The sequence below is a fragment of the Primulina eburnea genome, chromosome 3, assembly GCF_022965805.1.
Source record: "Primulina eburnea isolate SZY01 chromosome 3, ASM2296580v1, whole genome shotgun sequence".
Lineage (NCBI taxonomy): Eukaryota > Viridiplantae > Streptophyta > Magnoliopsida > Lamiales > Gesneriaceae > Primulina > Primulina eburnea.
The window spans coordinates 51,919,236-51,940,015 of NC_133103.1; the positions used below are offsets into that span (position 1 = coordinate 51,919,236).

The 20,780-nt window shown below is 35.1% G+C and overlaps 1 protein-coding gene and 1 long non-coding RNA gene across 2 annotated transcripts; both read left to right on the forward strand.

Moving 5' to 3' along the window:
- The first annotated feature begins 4,052 nt into the window (after positions 1-4,052).
- LOC140827882 (uncharacterized) lies at positions 4,053-7,127 on the forward strand. Its single transcript, XR_012117059.1, has 6 exons — positions 4,053-4,067; positions 4,211-4,251; positions 4,793-5,091; positions 5,891-5,961; positions 6,581-6,698; positions 6,809-7,127. It is a non-coding gene; the product is annotated as an uncharacterized lncRNA (long non-coding RNA).
- A 10,169-nt stretch (positions 7,128-17,296) lies between these two features.
- On the forward strand, positions 17,297-19,954 carry LOC140827466 (uncharacterized). The gene is made up of 2 exons (XM_073190141.1): positions 17,297-19,173; positions 19,873-19,954. The coding sequence occupies exons 1-2, from the start codon at positions 17,297-17,299 to the stop codon at positions 19,952-19,954; spliced, it is 1,959 nt and encodes a 652-aa protein (XP_073046242.1).
- Positions 19,955-20,780: the final 826 nt, after the last annotated feature.

The following is a 20,780-nucleotide window of genomic DNA, read 5'->3' on the forward strand; positions in this document are numbered from 1 at the left end:
TTACAATTAAAGGTTGTTTTCACTTGGTAGTGTCACTGCACTCCAAGTGTTGTCTCCTCAAGCAATGCATCTTTCAACTTTGGAATTTTAAGAGCTTCACATACGTTTTTTAGATTTTCTGCATTGGACACTTTTGAAGTGAAAACAATAAAAAAAGAAATTTTTTCATAAGAAACAAATTTCAATAAAGGATGTTTTGTACATGACTTGATAGCTTGTCAGTGAATCATTAGCTTAGTCTGAATAATTGAAGGAGATGAGGGATCACTTGCCAAAAAATTCTTCCCCTGGTACCAGTAATGTGCCCCTAATCCATATAGAATAAATCCTTTGTTGACTTAGGAATAACCCAAACCAATCGAAGTTCTTGCAAAGTTCTAGCCCTTGTTTGTGAATGAACAGTGGATGAGCATATGATCCTGAGTGTCTGTTTCATTTCTACACAACACACACCAGTTTGGGCACAAAGCAATTGAGGGCCATCTTTTTTGATCCTCCCCGAGGTTGGTAGCTTACCCTGAGATGCTATCCAAGAAAATATCTTGATCTTTTTTGGGACCGGAACTTTCCAAATAACATGGAAAAGAGGAAAAACTGGAAAGCGAGTATGTGGAAAAATCTATAGATAGATTGTGAAATGTTGATAGTTGAAATAAAGCTGGAAAAATATCTTTAAAAGAAGAATCCCCCCCACCAACTATCCTCCCAAAATCTGACCTTGTTACCTCCCGTCACCCTAACTGACACTCTCAGCTTAAAAGTCGAGTATCAGGAAATAAACTTCCATGGGCACATGAACGTTACGTTTCTTGCCAACCTCGCATCCCACCCATTTTCTTGCAACCCATATTTACTTACAATAATTTTCTTCCACAATGTCCCTCCTTCCTCAAAAAATTTCCACCACCACTTTCCCAGCATTGCCTTGTTCTCAATTTAATATTCCCAACACCCAAGCCTCCTTTTTCCTTCGGTTTACTTACATGGTTCCACGCGACCAAGTGGCTATGAACATCTCCATCCGCTCCATCCCATAAAAAATTTCTTGAAATCTTCTCCATCGATTCCACTATACCTTTAGGGACCCTGAATAAAGACATATAATAGATGGGAATAGAATTCAAAACGACAAAATCAGTGTTAATCTTCCACCTCTTGACAAGAAAGCTTTCTTCCAACTTGCCAATTTTTTCGACATCTTAGCCACAACGGGATCCCAAAATGATGCTTGTAACGGATTTCCACGCCCAAGTACTTAATAGGCCACATCTCCTAACCACGTCCCACTTGTTGTGCTAACATTTCAACTTCTCCTTGATCACGGTGGATACCCAACAAAGCACTTCTTTCCCACTTGATTTTTAATCCAGACATTTCACAAAACGCTCTCATCACTTGCACCAGGAACCTGATGTGATCTTCATTCTACACAAAGAAAACTGAATGTGAGATATCTCTATCTTGTTTCTAGATATCTCTATCTTGTTTCTACCCACCTCGAACCCCCTTATGAGATTCTTTTCCTTAGCTTTGTTGATCAATCTCCCCAACACATCCACCACCAAATTGAACAAAAAAGGAGACAATGGGTCTCCTTGTCTAAGACCTTTAAAAGCCCTAAATTTACCTCTCGGTCTGTCGTTAATCATGACAGAGAATGAAACATTCGACACACAACCTTTCATCCAAGATCTCCATCTTCTTCCAAACCACTTTTTCATCAGAACAAAGTCCAAAAAATTCCCAGCTTCACATTGTCATAAGCCTTTTCGAAATCCACCTTCAAAACCCATCTCCTCTTTTTCTCTCTTCTCCCTTCTTCGAGCAGTTCATTCACTATGAGGCTACAATCTAGGATTTGTCTTCCTTCAACGAAAACATTCTGAGATTCAGATATAGTATATGCTATCACAGTCTTAATTCTCGCTGTTAGGACTTCCGCTATGATCTTATACAAACTTGTAGTCAGGCTTATCGGTCTAAAATCCTTCACTTTATTCGATTTAGCTTTCTTTCGTATCAAACAAATATATGTTTCATTAGTTACTCCATTTATGATCCCGCTTTGAAAGAACTCATCAAAAACCTTCATTAGATCTCTTTTGACTATATCCTAACAATCTTGAAAAAAAGCCAAAGTAAATCCATCTGCCCCCGGACTCTTCCTTCCATCACACTGAAAGACTACTTTCTTAACCTCATCTTCCGTGAATTTTTTTTCTAACTCTCGACTTAAATAATCTTCAATGGGGCACCACGCCATTTTTTCGATACCCCAACATCTCGTATCTGTCAAACTGTACAATTCCTTAAAGAACTTTAAAATATTGGAGACAATTTCATCCTCATTTGTTGTAATTGAACCATCATTTCTTTCCAATCTGTCAATGGTAGCCTTGCTCTTCCGTTGATTCAGAAGTGAGTGAAAAAATTTTGTGTTTTGATCCCCCTCTGTAATCCATTTGACCTTGCTCTTCTGATAATAGATTTGATTCTTTCGACGTATCAACTCTTCTAGCAACAATTTTGTTTTTTTTCTTTCATTCACTAGTCAGCTTATGTGGTGCGTTTTGTGTCCTCAGTGGTGCGTTTTGTGTAAAAATAATGAGGAAAATCAAGATCACCTTTTTGGTTCACTGCTCTTACATAAGAAGTATTTGGATCAAGGTCATGCAACACTTGGTATTTGAATGGACCTTTCCTCTCAACTCAAGAGACATGTTCCTTATGGAGCATAACTACCTTAAGGGAAAGGTCCTAAGACACTTTTGGTGCATTATTATCCATTGCATATTTTGGTCGATATGGCTGGAGCGAAACAACAGACTTTTCAACGACATAGAAGAGCCGTCAGAGAATTTGTGGGAATTAATTAGAATCAGGGTGGCGAGATGGACACTAATCATTCCAGCGTTTCAGCATTTAATATTTTCAGATCTTGTTAGGGATTGGTGTTTTATTTCATGTTGAACTAATACTAGTTTAAATTCCTAGTCGTGAATCGTGAATCGCTTGTCCGCTACGTTCTGTAATCTTTTACTAATTATAATTAATAAAATAGTTTCTTATCAAAAAAAAAAACTAGTCAGCTTATGTTAATTAAAATCCTTTGTATTTCATAAAATATTGTGTCTTATTAAAAAAAATAAATCTTTTTTCATAAACTCAGTATGATTGTGTTCATTGAGACTTTGTTTGTTTGATTTCTAGTTGTTAAGGGACTTCTTGAATTCTAGTGTTTCTTTCAACTGAAAATTGTAATATCCAAGCATGGTGATCGGTATGGTTTAAGATTTTATACGTTTATTGACTACTTGGTCAAGTTTAAGTATAGTTTTGATGTTAAGAGTTTCGATTTGTGATTTATAGTATGGTTGGTTATAGATGATGTGTAGTGCTATTGTAGCGGCGTTACGATTAAATTCATGATAAATTGTATATTGATCCAAATGAGGGAGGCCACTTCCATTAGAAAGATAAAACATAAGGCTATAACTTTCTTGTTTTGGGTTTTGTTCAAATCATTGTGGAAGATAGGCCAAAAGTGCCCCGAAGTGTGTCGTGCGTTTCGTCGTTCCTCCAGTGACACATGTTGGGAGATTTAGCATAACCTTTTACTCAGACCTTCAAATGACATGAGGCCAATTGGAGATGCTAGTCAAGACATAGAGCTACAACTTTCCAGTTTACCACTTTTCCTAATTCTGAAGGGAAGAGGCGTTTCGGAAGCGATCTTTGAAGTAGCTGTGCGCAGAGCCAGCCCGGGCCGAAATAGATGTCCGCCCGGGCGAGTCTACTTCAAAAATCTTGGATTTCTTGCCGAGAGTTCCGCGCCCGGGCCGAAAAAGATGTTCGCCCGGGCGGCCAACAATGTTAAAAATCGTGTTTTGGTGTTTGGGAAGGCATAAAATTGGATGGGATCATTTTTTTACTCATTTTCCTTCTCCATTTCTCTTCTCCATCGGTTCTTGGCTAGGGTTCTTATTTCTTTCTTTTGTCCCTTTGATTCAAGCAATTAATCTTCAATCCGGAGTTGGAACTTCATCTTTCTAAGGAAAGGGAGTAAGGTAAGTGGTTTTTATTCTTGTTCTTGAGATATTGAAGATGGTGGAGTTAGGGTTTGATAGTTGTGATTGATGTATTGGGTTAAATGGTCATCTAATGTTATTATTTGGGTGTTGATGGTTAGTTATTGGATTTATTGTTGTAGGATCACCATCAAGGTTTAGGAAATCAAGTGCTCCAAGGGTTGTAAGTAGAATTCATTCCTTGTGCTCACATGAAAGTATATGTATTGTATTTCAATGGTGTTAATGTGCTATTCCCTTCCATTTGATTCATGTTATGTATTAATACACTTTGTTGTATATTAGAGGCATTTTTATGTCTCAATTATGTCAAAAGGGAATGCAAAAGAGAAGAGTCTTCAAAGTGTTTGTTTTAATGTCCAAAAGAGAGTTCAAATGTTTTATGGGATTGATAAATAGATAGTCAGAGGTTGCATGCAATTAGTTGATCAACGACCATAGTCTTATATCCCGACAAAGTAATCGATTTATATTGATGGGATATAGGTACAGAGACAGAGATACTATTTAGATATCAATCCACCAGAGAAAAGAGAAATACCATCGTTATAGTCATGATATACTATGGTATTCTATGTTTCAAGAGTTTGATGGTATTTAATGATTTCAAAGTCATGTTTTACAGAGTATGATATTTATAGATTGCTCTGTAAGAGTTCCACTTGCTGAGTTTTATACTCATTTCAGTTATTCATGTGATGCAGATAAGAGCGACGAGCCGGGACGTTGATTGGGGGCCGAAGTCATATGCACAAGAAATGGAAGGAAGAAAATATTTTGCTATCATTTTGGCATGACCAAAAATGATATTTTGTGTTTTGATACATCTCTTTATTGGTCATGTTTATACTCTTGATTATATATTGAAATGTATTTTAAATCCTTCTTTCCTTTGAGAAATTTTAAATTCCGCTGTTATTTTATTAAAATCAGTCAAGGGCGTTACAAAAATGGTCAACGGGATTTGATGCAACTGGATTCCTATGAGAGGTCTCTTATTGAGGTTAGAATGTATTTCAGATTTTCCATTATATTTTATGCTTTATATTTATGATTTATGTGCTCTTTTTCCTATGACTTTGTCTTTTGCTGATCGATTAGGAATAATGTCTCATTGTCTTAGAAAGGTCGATTTATTTGAACTAAAAAAAAGTTTGGCATCTTTCTGGTCATCACGCTGATTGCATTATGTCTTTTGAGCAAATGAAGTTTTTTGTATATTTTTTCGGTGTTATTAAATGAAATAATTTCTTTCATATAATATATTGTTTTTATTAATTATATCAATCACAAACTTATGAAGTGCAAAAGCAATTGTCATTGGGTTTGGCTTTGAGATATTTCATCTTGTTGCTTTAAATATGTACCATTATGTCATGCTAAATATTTTGTAGCTGCTAAAGTGGGCTTGACTTTTGATTTAACATAAAGAATACTTCATATTTTTTTGAGACGGTCATCGACAAATGTTCAAGCGGCCTAATATACTCGAGTGGCTGAAATTGTGGTGATATCTGATTTTTAATAAATATTTTCTCCAATAGTGTGTTTTTTAATGCTTCGAGTTTCTCTTCTTTTTTTAATGAATAACATCCATTAAAATAAGTTAAAAAAAATTGTTTTGTACATATACACTTGGGACACGGTATTTCTTCTTAAAAAATAGCTCGATTGCGTGCATTCCAAATGTTGTAGACACGTGCTGCCACCGCAATACGTCTGAACTTAACAATTTTGCTGTTTGTGCATTTTTTGTGATAAATAGATTTAATTATGTTTTCCAATTTATATAATCATTCTAGGTCCACTCAAAAAGGTGTTAATTTGGAGCTTGTGCAGAGACTTATTTCTAATCTACAAAGAAAGTTGACAGGTAAGTTGTTACCGAGAAAGATCGTTAGCTCATATTTTCGTCCGTGAGATTTCTCCTTCAAAAATATCACAAGTGGCAATGTGGCATGTCTTTTTCCTTCATCTATATGCTAGCACATTAGGCAAATCTAGCTGCTGGGTTATACTTTTAACCAGCTGTACTCGTGTTTTTTTTTAAATAAATTCATTACAGAAAAATTGTAACAAACTTCTGGTGGAAATTTAGGATTTTCCTGGGTCCATATAAATTTCGTAGAACATAAACTGATAAAGAGAGGAAACCTTAGCGATAGCAATGGATATGGAAGTGACATGGATCCCCGATTGTCTAGGTCTGTATTTATGCCTGCGGGAAAAGGCAATGCCTTTTCTGTGTACATATCATGATGACACTGGTGAGTAGTAACAACTAGCAATAGAGTAAATGTGACCACAAATTCGACTAATAAAAAGTAGTCTCAACCATTTTTTTCTGGCTGAAGCGCATGCGTTGAACCTTTTCATGTATGAAGTGAAATTCGAATGACCTCGAAGAAATTTAGTGAAGGCATGCATACACTTAGACAGACAACACATATATTCTCTTACTTACATCCTGATTTTGTTTCCTAATTTTTCAGCTGAATCTATTTCTATCGAGGATTCAAATGTGTGGACAACTTTGGATAAAACATTTGAAGCGTGGATATGTCCACTTGTATATGCAGTGATAGGTTATTCCAACGATCTCATTTAAAGGTTTTTTACTAGTATTTGAGATAGTTGCTCAATGGCTGCATTTCTATTTTTTCCATTGGAATTTTCCGTAAATCAATCATGCGGCTGATCTATATTACTGGTTGCTTCAGATTATGTCAAGACATTGTGCTGGTTAAATCAGAAGTTGCAGAATTTCTGTTCCCATAATTCATTGTCAATGTTGCTGGGAGAATGGATTTAGATGTGGATCGTTGCAAACTAATCTCTTTGAAGGTTACTTACTCTGTTTTATGCACACCGGTCTTTACATCATGGTATAATTTGTTCTCAACAACTTAATACAAACAGTGTTTGAGAAAAATACATTCGCTAGATTTATTTCCTGCTTGCTTTATTGTGGGAAGGTGTCCACGAAAGGCATGATTGTTCCTTGTAGCATAAGGCTTTCTTAAACGCTTCATTTTACCACTTACGTTTTTTATTTTAGTTGCCATGTGTACCTTTCTTTCCCAAGTTCTCTGGTATGTTTTATGTTGTGTCTTTTTCACTTGTCATTTCAACTAAAATAATTGAAAAGAGCGTAAGTATCAAACCCCATAAAGGTAAGTTTGAGTCTCTATGAGCTTGATACTGAATGTAAAAAATGATTAGCCTTGGCATTGCGAACATAAACGGGGAGCATATTTTGTGTGATTTGATTTCCAGAAGAGTTGTCTTAATTTCCTTTATACTCTCAAGAACGTCTTGGTATGTTAAAACGAAGTTCAGAATTGTTGGTGCTTTTGGAATGGAAATGGATGTATGAAATCAATCCTCCAGTGTGAAGTATCTTGGGTTCCGTGTTTTGGTTTCCAGATTTAGAGTAGTAGCAATTGCATGAGCATTTTAAATATATGACCAGTGTATCAAAGAATTGACTGATTGATCGTCTTATTATTTCATCATCTCTGGTTGGTGGATCAATATGACCTCTGAGAGTAAGGCACTTCCTGCATGACTGACTGATATGCATTGACCTAGTTGCTTGCTTTGCTAGTTGTGAATTGTTTGTTTTTAAATTTGAATTGAGATTGCTTTGCTTATTCTTGTAATTGGAAATTATATCGGCATATCATGACAAATTTTTGTTCAGTAATTTGCATAAGAAGATAAATTTTGTTCAGTTTAAAGGTTATTCATAGTTTTATTAAGATCTATGAGAGGAATAATTGCATCTAACCAAAAAACAAATCTTGATCTTTGTTGATTTGTAAGTTATTATCTCATTGTATACGAAAGCTCGAAGGTAGAGGTGCTAGACAACCTGCAATTTGTGCTTTGTTTATTTATGAGTTTGATTTGTGAATTTTTTTAGTTACACTTTTACACACTATTACTTAATTAATGTTTTATTTATTTATTTTGGTGAATTTTTAATTTTCTGATTTAAGAGTTGAGATGGAAAATGAGAATAACTTTATTTCATTATTTTATTTGAATTGACGAAAAATATTACAAATATATTAGTATGATACTTTTTAATATTTTTAATTTAATAAATTGTGATATTAATTAATGTCTCAATATATATCTGAAGCTTACACTTTTCTATAAGTGTTATAAAAACTATGCGACAATATGTCATCTTTTTTATGGTTTTTTTTCAATTAAAATGGATATTGAGAGCATGCAGATTATATATGCTCTTTTGCAATGTTTTTTAATATTTTATTTGCAATATAATTTGATTATTTTGAGTTATTTCAACTTTATTCATAGAAAAAGAAATTCTGAGAAATTAAAAAGAATGAAAATTACTTTATACTTTTGTATTAAATTTATGAGATAATCTTTATAAATTTTTTAATTAAGATAATTCTTATAATAAAATATGAATTATAGTGCTACTTTATTATCATTTGTTAGAAATTAAATTTTTTATATATGATATTTTTAAACTGAATGTTATGTACATGTGTTTTACTACACATATTTATTTGATTGATATTATTTTAAAATTTTATTCGACATGAAATTATTAATCATCAATATTAATTTCAAATGATCTATTATGATAAAATTAATTGTGTATAATATATATTTAAAAAAGGAGAAAGTAAAACAAAATTCGCAAGGAGTTAAAAGTTAGCAAAAACAAAATTGATATTTAACTTAATAACAAGTTTAGGGGTTTTATTTTAACGTTATAATGATAATTTAGTTAATTAAGAGAATTTTATTTGACAATCGCTATATGCACTTCATTTAAAAATATTGATTTTGGTTTTAGTAATATTCATTATACTATTAATTTTATTTTTATTATTTTCCATTGTGAATAATATTTGGATGAAAAAATATCTTTTTTAATTTGATAGAGTTATCATTATGTTATAATCACACGAATTGAAAAATGTTATATAAATAAATGAATATATTTGATTTATCGTTATCATGTATTTTTATTTATTGTGTTTTGATATATTTAGATTAATAAATACTTATAAACAAGATGTTATTCAAATGATTTTCAAAATTATCTAAATCTTTATTTTTCATTATTAGTCACCTACGTACATCGCACGTGATCATTCCTAGTGTGATGGAAATGTAGCTGTGGGGTAGGGTAGGAATTCATAACAAGTACGAAACAACATTATTTCACACTCGAACGAGGCCCAATATATATATATGTTTAATTCGTGGTTCATTAAGATTATATGATATAAGACTTTTAGCAGTATTTCGCACTCGAACGGGGAACGGAGACCGGGGACAATTAAGGAAAAAAATATTTATCAAATAATTATTTTTAATTATTTAATATATGATGTTAATAAGGGTGATTTTCAAAAACGGGCCTAGTTAAGGTATTTTTACGCGACGAGTCGTATTTTAAAGCGGTATTCAATTTTTAGCAAAGAAGAGGACTTTTTGAGGGTTCAGACAATATTTTCAAAAACGTACCTAAACGAAATATTTTGCGATGACATTTTTGGACTTATTGGGCCTACTTTAAGTGGTATTGGGCCCAAACTCTTTCAGCTCTTAGTTATTTTATTAAGGTCTCATCATACAACTTTTTTTTATATCAAACCCTACCCAAAAACCCTAATCCCCTCAGCCCATTACATTCAGCCGCCCCTAACCTCATCCAACAGCTCCCCACTCGAGTTGCAACAACTTTGTCATGCCACCTTCAATGAAAAATTGTTAGAGTTGTGATCTCGTCCCTCCGATGTTCGTCCCTCGTGTTGTTTGTGCGAATCTTTGAGCTTTTAGACGCAAAGGCAAGCCCGATTCCCCTATTTTCTCATCAATCACACTATATTATGTATGTTGAATTGTATTTGCATGATATATTAAGGATATAGTGTTATGCATCGGTTTTGCTTAGCTTTTATGCGAAAACGTGGGACATTCTTGCATATTTCTCACGCCTTGATCTTGATTTGTAAGGGACTATCATGTCTTGAGAGATATGGGCGATCTACAGTAGGTATACCATGAATTCAGATGGGAAATGTCGAGCTAGAACCCGTCCTGCAAGTGGCCGATTGCATCTCGTCGTTCTAAGGCTTGGTACGGTTAGGTTGTGTGAAGTAGGCGAGGGCAGCGTGCATGGGCTCAGTCGGGCCGTGGTTCATACCCTGGTGGGTTCATGTCGGGGCTTGGAATGGTCTGTGAGCCACTGGACGCATAGCTTGGGTGGGATCGTGTGTTATGTAGCAAGCTAGATTATGGTTTGGAGGTGTTCGAGCGATCCATCGTGCAGAGACTGTGGTCATGAGTTTGGTCAGTCCAGGAGGGGGGCTCTTGGTTCGGTCTTGGTCTTAAAATAGTCGGCTAGGGGCTGGTCCAAGCGAGTTTGGTCTCGGGTCGAGAAATCGGGAGCTAGGTGCACTAGGTTTTGATTGTTATTGCGTGAAGAAAATTCCAGCAGCTGGTCGAGGGCTTTCGTGGGTCTGATATAAGTGGTTTAAGGGCTTTTCATGTGGGTTCAAGTCATGGTTTAAATTTGGGAAAGTTTGGTTAAGTTGCGGGTTGATTCGGGTTAAAACTGGGACCCCGGTCCAAATTTTAAAACGAATCGTAAAAGTTACGGGACGAGCTCGATGTTACGTCTAGGAAATGATTATAAATATGTTTTGAGGTGTTTTAAGGAGTTTGGTTGGCTTTGGTTCGGGTCGAAATTTTGAGGTCCAGGGGTAAAATTGTCAATTAGGGTTTCTAGGGTCAAAATGACCAGTTTGGTTGGATTCGAGTCGAAATTTTGAGGTCCAGGGATAAAATGGTCAATTAGGGTTTCCAGGGGCAAAATGGTCATTTGCACCCGGGTCGAGTTAGCGGTTATGGCAGTGCCCAGATCACAAATTGACATGTTTTAAATGTATATGTTATCACGAACATGACTTTTTATGGAAATACGAAAAATACGTTGCATGCTTGATTTTAAGAAAATTTACGCATATGCATGATTTTTATAAATGATGAATACAATGACATGTTTTTGAAGGAAAGGAGTTGATTGTGACTAATACAAACACGAACATGTAAGACCAAGGCTCAGTGGATGGTAATAATGTCGATGATGTCCCTTCCGTCGGATACCGCAGTTATACGTAGATGGATCCATCGACTAGAGCTGATACGAAAGTCACAACTAATGAAAAGAATTCAAATAAAGAAAATTGAACACATATATGTTGATATGATGCGATATGGACACGTTTATGCTTTGTCATGTCATGTTTATGCTTTCGCTTTTGAGATAATGAAGTGCATTTTAATTACAAAATTTTCCATGGTTGCATGTTATGCATTTGTACTTACTACTGCGGTTCAGGTGTGTTAAGTCTTTAGACTCACTAGGTGTGATTGATGCAGGTGAGCATGATGATGTGGAGACTGGAGGCGCTGAAAGCTGAGTAAGCGGAGCTGGGTGTGGGCACGTTAACCCGAGCACCTTGCATTTTTCCGCATATTATGATCATGAGTCATGGGTGTAAACAATATTTTAAATGTCTTTGCAACTCTTTATACGTTGATGATTTTGACAGACGTTGAGTTCTTTTAAAACAGTAGACTAGAAGATTGATTTCATTTTAAGATTTAATTAACTGCAGTTATTTTTATTTAGTGGTTGTGAAACTTTTTAAAATGCCTGATTGACTGCTTTTATTGCATGCATATGTTTGTGTATTTCTGAAAAAGACTTTTTTTAAATAAAAAAATATTTAAGCATTTATTTTAAGCAGTAGATGTTATACTAGCCGTATAGTGACAACTGACATACACATCTCTTAATAAGATATAAGCGTAAATTTGATACTAAGTTAAATCAAAACAAATCAAACCATTGTAATTATAATTGAAAAAAACGAAATATCATATGATAATATGATAGATAATGTGGAATTTCATGTTACATTAACAGTTTGGAGCTATTATTTGCAGTTGGTTTGAGATCGAATTAAGCACATTCACTTATATTTGTATATTGTCACACTTCACGTATTATATTAGATATATTATATTATATTTAAATCGAGCATGTTATTTATATACAAAGAACGATTTCTTCAAACATAAATTTAAATTATCATGAAATATATTTTTCCTGTGTACATTACATTTGTATTTTTTTCTCTTTTAACATACAATTTTTGTATTGATGGGATTCAAAATTTCTAAGTAAATTATTCAAAATGTTTAGATATATATAAAAATATGCACCGGGTTCGGTTTGGTGAACCCGGTACTTCAAACTGGTTCAGCACGAGCCAGACGACAGTCAGCTTCAGATTTGCACAAACTAACATAAACTAGAGGGCGTCATAAGTATATTCGTCACAACTTATCTGATATTTAAATCAGTACTATCTACTCACCACCATAAATATTTGGGACTTCACTCGATAAAATTTATCATGCTGCTCGACTGGTCTGCCCTGATCATCTCGATAAGCCTTACGACCAAGTGGATGACAGTTTGGAGTTCATGCAAAATTCTGGTCCGAGCCCAGGCCCTAATTGTATAAATAATACGCCCATTATTTATATAATGTAAGTAACTGATATGGGGTATAAATGCTCGGGTCAGATCTGGATCGGGTCGGCTACATGGGGTATCAGGTTTGATTGATGATTTAAATATAATATTAATAATTGTATAAATATTTTTAACTACTATATTATTTTTTTAATTTAATCTTGTGTTACATAAATATTGTTTTGAAAACACAAATATTATACCATTTTCTCACACATTTCATAATGATGCAAAGGTACGTTTATGAAAAAATGGAAAATGGAAGTAATTGAAGAAATACCGTTGTAAGGTCTAGAAAATTTGAACTATGTAACCTGAGTGCATGCAACCTATGATACTACAATATGTGTTTAATTATTTTTAAAGCTTTAAATGCATGATTATTGCATGGATATGTGTTTTATTTCATGGTTTATAAAGGCTTCATGTATTATGGCTTTTAGTAATATTTTGCGCTCGAAGTCTCGAACGAGAAACAAAGACCGATGATAATTGAAGAAAAATATTTTTAAAATAATTATTTAATATATGGTGTAATTAAGTGAGATTTTTGAAAATGGGTCTTGGTGAGATATTTTTACTCGTCGGCTCATATTTTAATCTGGCACGCAAAATTTTAGCAAGTTGGAGGACTTTTGAGAATTTGGACTACATTTTCAAAAACTTACTTAAACGAAATATTTTACGAGTGTGTTAATGGACTTAATGGGCCTATTTTAAAATATTTTGGGTCTAAACTCTTACTCCTCCTAATTATTTAATTAAAGACCCATTAGCACTTAATATTTTAATTAAACCTACCCCAAAAACCCTATTCCCACCCTCACCTCTCTCGGCCGCCCCTCCCCATTTTCCCAGCATCCTCCAAGAGTTCCAGCAGCAGGAGTGATCAGATTCCTCAAGAATTTTCTTAAGAAATGTTGTCCCGCCCCTCCGGTGTCCATCTCTCTCCTCATTTTCATTGGCTTTCGAGCGTTTAATCGCAAAGGCAAACCAATACCTCCATTTTTTCGTCTTTCACACCATAATAAGATTTTTTGATTGATTGCCCGTGTTTTATTGTCGTTCTAATGTTTTATGTGAGTTTTGAATGCATGTTCGTAGAGGAAACCTATTTGTATGAATTGATTCTCACGTTTTTTCTTGGTTGAAGGGGCTGCCTGGATGGGGAGGTATGGGACTCAAACACGTCTGAATTATGGTGTTTAGATGTTAGGATCAGATCGTGAGACGATTTGGTGATGATGCGATCATGTTTCCTCGATTTAGGGCTTGGGACGACTATTGTAAGGCTCGAGAATTGAGTTTGATACTTTGTATTGATATATATAAAGTATGAATAAGGAAGGCAACAACAGAAGTGGAGAAATGATGTTGCAAAACTAGAATATTTTGAGAAAACAGCACCGCACCCGCGGTGCCAGACATCACCGCTCCCGCGGTGCATGGACAGTAAGTTGGCAAGAAATTCCGTAGCATCACCGCACCCGCGGTGCTAGCAGGAGCGCACCCACGGTGCTCGAATCCAGAAAAATAAAGATAATGCCGAAGCATGAGCGCACCCGCAGTGCATGACACGACCGCACCCGCGGTCATGCGTGTAGCATGAAAAGTGATGCCACGTTTCAGAATTTGCATGCAGTATATATATGTTCGAATGACGCGTCTTTTCCTCAGAAACTCAGAATAAGGCCGAAGATTTTGATAGAAAATCCTTACGCCTTTTAGATTGGCGATTGTGGAAGATCCGTCCATCAGAATTCGAATTTGAACGTAGTACCGTATTCCTCGTGACACGAGCTACACAAGGATGTAAGTTTCATTATGTTTTGCAGTGTTTTGAGAATATGATGTTGCTAGAATTGCATGTGATCCAGATATGGCTTTTCTGATACCGTAGACATTGTAGAATTGAAGTCAGATTACAGAACAGACTGTTTCTGTAATTGTTATGATTTTCGAAAGATATTGACTGAGATTTTGATATCAGAATTGTATATTATTGATTTTGAATATACCGATATTGAGATTATGAGTTCTGGTATTATATCTGAGATGTTCAGATTGACGGGGTTATTCAGATTGTATTGTTATGCCGTCGAAACATCAGTATTGATTTAGATTGATCAGATATGATATTGATTGAGATTCATTGTTATAGTGTTGACTTGGATCAGATTGTATACCGAGTTGAGTATTGATCAGAACAGATTCTGAACTGAGATATATACTGATATTGTATTTATATGATTTGTCATTATCATATTGATATGGACAGATTCGACTTCGAGACTTCGTCTTCGTCAGACAGGGACGACAAAGGTATAATTCATGTGATATCTGGGAAGATATAACTCAAATCAGATCTCATTTGAGTTTCCCAATAAAATCACATACTTGATTATTGTTTATCTTCTGATATAATTATGATTTGTTTATAGACTTTATATTCAAATCTTTTGAAATGAACATGCTTTGTTTACAGATTGTTATACATTGCATTTGAGATAGGAAAGTTTGACAGATAGTCAGACTTCTAGATGTTCGGTGTATCTCAGTTTAGGAGCAGCTCTGACTCTTATTGCAGCCGTCGATACAGCTCAGACCGAAGTCTAGGAATAAGACGTACAGTCACCCCGAGTGGGAGGGTAGGTGACAGCCATTGACGTCTTATTCACACCGGGATCCCTAGAGTTATAGTTGAGTCGAGTCTAGACATGATGTGACTAGAACTGCATGCGTCTATGGATGTGGTTTCATAGACTATGAAACTCATTGTTATTGCTTTCAGTCATGATAGCATGTTTTTATGATTTGATTTGAGTAGCATGTTTAATTGATTTGTGTTGCATGCTTATTTTGAGTTGATTTCATAGATTATGAAATCTATCGTCTTTAAGTTTATTCATGATAGAATATTTCATGATTTACTTTATGTATATACATGTTTACCATGTTTTATACTGGGATTTATTCTACCGGAGTTATCCGACTGTTGTCTTGTTTTGTATGTGTGCATGACAACAGGTGGGGCTGGATCGGGGTCAAGAGGAGGAGGAGAGAAGAAGAGTTAGCGTGGTGATTCCGGACTTACTGTAGATTTGGTTTATTACTTGAACTTAGTAACCGAACCTTAGACTTAGATTGTACAGTATTGTACTTTTATATTGAGATGTATTTTATACTGAGATGTATATTATTTAGATTCCATTACCTTCCGCATTTACATTTTAAAAAGAAAAAATTTTTAGACTCTGTTTATCAGAACTGATAATTAAATCCCAACGATGATTAAGAAGATGATTAGCGTCCGGGTCCCCACAACTATGTTGCGCGAAGGGTTGAGGGCAACGTGCATGAAGCTAGGGACCACGGCTAGGTCAATCCAGGAGGGTCTTAAGGTGGACTAGGAAGGGTTGTTTCGATCCTGGTCCGGGCTAGTTGAACGTGGGTAGAGGTTGTCTTCAAATGCTGTTTGGGATTTTTTATCCGCAGGGCTAGCGCCGCAGCGCCCGATCTTCGGAGCTGGTAGCACTGATGCCGGACAAGATGAGCGCTGCCGCACCACAGTGTCAGCGCCTAGGCGCAAACCCAGTGTGGATGGGATAGCTGTTTTAGCGCCTATGACTCGTTTGGGTATTGATATGTCGATATGACTGAGGTTATTGACAGTTAAATTAGATCATTTTGAGTTAATTAGGAGTCTTTGAACTATGGTTTAAGTTTGATTGAGTTCGGGTTAAAACCGGGTTTTCGATCCAAATTTTAAAACGAACTATAGAAATTAATGCATGGGCTCGATCTTACGTCTAGGAAATTGTTATAAATGTATTTTGAGGTGTTTTAAAAATGTATATGTTATTACGAGCATGCATTTTTATGAAAATACAGAAAATACATTGCATGCTTGATTTTAAGGAAATTTACGTATATGCATGATTTTATAAGTGATGAATGCAATGACATGTTTTTGAAGGATGATAGTTGGTTGTAACTAACACGAACACGAACATGTAAGGCCAAGGCTCAGTGGATGGCTAATATTGTCTCTGATGTCCCCGCAGTCGGATACCGCAGTTATACGTAAATGGATCCATCGACTAAAATGATCTGAACTCAAATAAAGAAAATGAACACGTATATGTTGATATGACAATATATGTTATGGACACGTTATGCTTGGACATGCTATGTTTAAGTTCATACTTTTAAGATCATGAAATATATTTTAATTACAGTAATTTTCACTGTTGCATGTTATCAGAGACGGATTGATATAAGGGCTGTACTGGGCTGTAGCTCACCCCATTTTCAAAAATTTAGCGACGGTTTTTCAAACCGTCGCTAATATTTGCGACGGTTTGTACAACCGTCGCCGATGGGGATCGGCGACTGTTTTAATTATACCGTCGCTACTAGCGACGGTTTATTCAAATGTGAATAAAAACAGTCGCTATTAGCGACGGTTTTTCAAAAAACAGTCGCTAATGGCGACGGTTGTTCCAAAAACCGTCGTACATCCGTCCAATCAAGTCCAGACCATTTATAAGGATGAGACCAAATACATTTTATTCTTGTTTAAGATTATAACTTGAACTATTTGAAAATGGAACATCAATCTGCTGCAAAGAAAGGAAAAACATTGATATCTTCTTTCTTTAAGAAGAGAGATCGTCAAGCTAGTGAAGATACTTCAATTCCTACGGTCCTTACAATGCAACATCAATCCAGTGAAAGTCTTCTATTTCCCAATATCCAAATTCCTTCATGTTCCTCTCCTAGAGACGATCATCAGTCTTCGTCTACTTTTATTGAACGAGATCCGGGAAAAAGAAAACAGATATGTGAATATCATGTTAATGTACGAGATGAGATAAGACGTTCATATCTAAATATGGGGCCTTATCAACCATATATGTTGGAGTATCCAGGTACGAAATTTGGAAGCCAGAATCGTCGTTTTCAGAAAAAATGGTTTCAGAAATTTTATTGGTTGGAGTATTCGCCTTCAACAAATAAGGCATATTGTTTCTATTGCTTTCTTTTCCTGAATGATGTTAATTCATCTAATATCTCGGCATTGGTCAATGAAGGATTTGACAATTGGAAAAGGGTAAACCAAGGAAAAACATGTGCTTTTCTTTCCCATATTGGTTCTGCAGCTTCTTCACCTCATACTATGTGTGAGAGAAGGGCTGAAAATTTGATGAGGCCCTCACAACATATTGATAAAGTGATGCATGCACAATCTAAAGAGGAAAAAGAGAAAAATCGTCTGCGTTTGAGCACCTCAATTGTAGCTGTTCGTTGGCTAGCACTTCAAGGTTGTGCTTTTAGAGGTAACGATGAATCTCTATCTTCATCTAATCGTGGAAATTTTCTTGAATTGGTGAAGGCTTTTGCAAAAATGAATATAGAAATTGATGAAGTTGTGCTTGAGAATGCTCCAAAAAATGCCCAATATATCGCTCCAGAAATTCAGAAAGAGATTTTACATATTATGGCCAATAGAGTACGAAAGATGGTTCGTGAAAAAGTTGGAGATAAATACTTTTGTATTCTTGTTGATGAAGCCCGAGATATATCTAAACGAGAGCAAATGGCCATTATATTGAGGTTTGTGAACAATCATGGGATTTTGACAGAAAGATTTTTTGCCATCAAAAGTGTTAGTGACACTACCTCAATGAATTTGAAAAATGAGATATCAAATGTTCTTGTTCATCATGATCTCCATGTTAAGAAAATCAGAGGCCAAGGATATGATGGTGCTAGCAATATGCGTGGAGCCTGGAATGGACTTCAAGCATTATTTCTCAAAGATTGTCCCTATGCATACTATGTCCACTGTTTTGCACATCGTTTACAACTGACATTGGTTTCTGCAGCTAAGGATGTTAGTGTTATTTGGGAATTCTTTTCTCATTTGGACAATATTGTTAATATTGTCACTTCTTCTACTAAGCGCATTGCTGAATTACATACTGCACAAAGAAATGAAATTGAGTATATGTTGTCAATTGGAGAACGTGATTCTGGAAGTGGTGCAAACCAGATTGGTAATTTGCAACGAGCAGGAGCTACTCGTTGGAGTTCTCACTATGATTCGGTAAAAAGCTTGATAGGTATGTACACTGCAACTTGCAAAGTTTTTGAAGTTCTCAGTGATCATTCTCCAAATGGAAGAGCTAAGGCTGAAGTTCGGAGGATTTACAGAAACATAGCAAGCTTTGAATTTGTGTTTATTTTGCACTTAATGCATAAAATTATGAGAACAACAGATACTCTTTGTCAAATTCTTCAAAAAAAATCTGAAGACATTTTGACTGCTATCACATTTGTCACTACTACCAAAACTTGCCTTCAAGAATTTAGAGAATGTGGGTGGAATGAATTTCTTCAGGAAGTTAAAGTTTTTTGCTCAAGAAATGAAATTGATGTGCCTGATCTTGATTGTCTATATAAGATTGGACGTTCCTGTCGGCAAACTACAATAGAACATCATTACCACTTTGATGTTTTTAATGCAGCAATAGATTTCATTTTGATGGAGTTAAATACTCGGTTCAATGAGTCATCGGTGGAACTTCTTTCTCTTAGTACAGCTTTAGATCCTAAAAATTCATTTGACTCATTTAACAGTGATGATATTTGCAAGCTTGCGAAGAAGTTTTATCCTGGAGATTTCACAGATCAAGAAATTGTTACTTTGGAGTATGAATTGATACATTATAAACTTGATGTGATGCAGAATTTAAAGGTTTCTACACTTGTTGAGTTGTGTCAGCAATTGACCGAGAGTGGACGGTCAAGTGTTTATGTTATGTTGACTAGATTGATTCATCTTGTTTTGACATTACCTGTGTCTACTGCCACTACTGAGCGAGCTTTTTCAGCAATGAAGCATGTGAAGACGACACTTCGCAATAAAATGGAGGATGACTTTCTTGCCGATTGTTTGACACTCTATATTGAACGAGATTTAGCTAAACATATTGATGTAAATTCTATTATTGATGAATTTTATGTTTTAAAATCTCGTAGGGCACAACTTTGTTGAACGATATAATGTATTTTTTTTAATAATATATAACTTATCATATTGAGTTCAAGCCCCCCTCAACTTTTATTCCTGGATCCGTCCCTGCATGTTATGTATATATACTTGTTATAACGATTCAGGTGTGTTGAGTCTTTAGACTCACTAGATGTGAATGATGCAAGTGAGTACGATGAGTTTGAGACTGGAGGTGCCGAACACTAGTAGGCGGAGCTGGGAGTCCATACGATGGCCCGAGGACCTTGCATATTTCCACACTATATGTTTATGGGGTCATGTATGAACATTGTTTTTTTATGCATTTTATATCTTTTTATACGTTGATGATACGACAGGCTTTGATTGCTGCATATGAGTTCTTCTCAAACAGTAGTTTAGGAATTTGATGATATTTAAGATTTATTTAACTGCGGTTATTTTTATTCAATAATTGAATAACTTTTTAATACGCATGGTCGATTGTTTTCATTTGCATGCATGTGTATGAGCATTTTCAAAATTAGCTTGAAATTTTTTTCCCTAGCAGTATTTTAGTAGCACGAGTCGTCTCAACCGTCATATTTTTAAACGATGGTGGCAAGTCGGGGATCGACATTTTATGCTTTTCATTCTACCTTATCCATAGTTATGAAGGCATGTTATGTTGATTATCACATTTATTCATAAAATTAGACTATTATTCAAATCATTGTTTGTATTATACTGAAATTCAAAATGTTATGCAACAAAATCCGAGTCGAAAGTTTGTCATTGTAACCATGAAGCCAATCATGTTATTTTTATTATTTTTTAATATCCCTATTATTATATTTATATCATGCTTAAGATTAAAAATATACAATTTAATAGGGAATCCGTGACAACCGCTTTTTCTTAATTTTTTTTTTAAATTTAGAATCCGTTATAAATTTCTACGGATTGCACTATTTTTACAACTATCTCATTTTTACAATATTTTATTAAATAGTTTTTAATTAATATTAATTTTAAAAAAGCCCCAAAACTCAAACTCAAGACTAAACACAAGTCA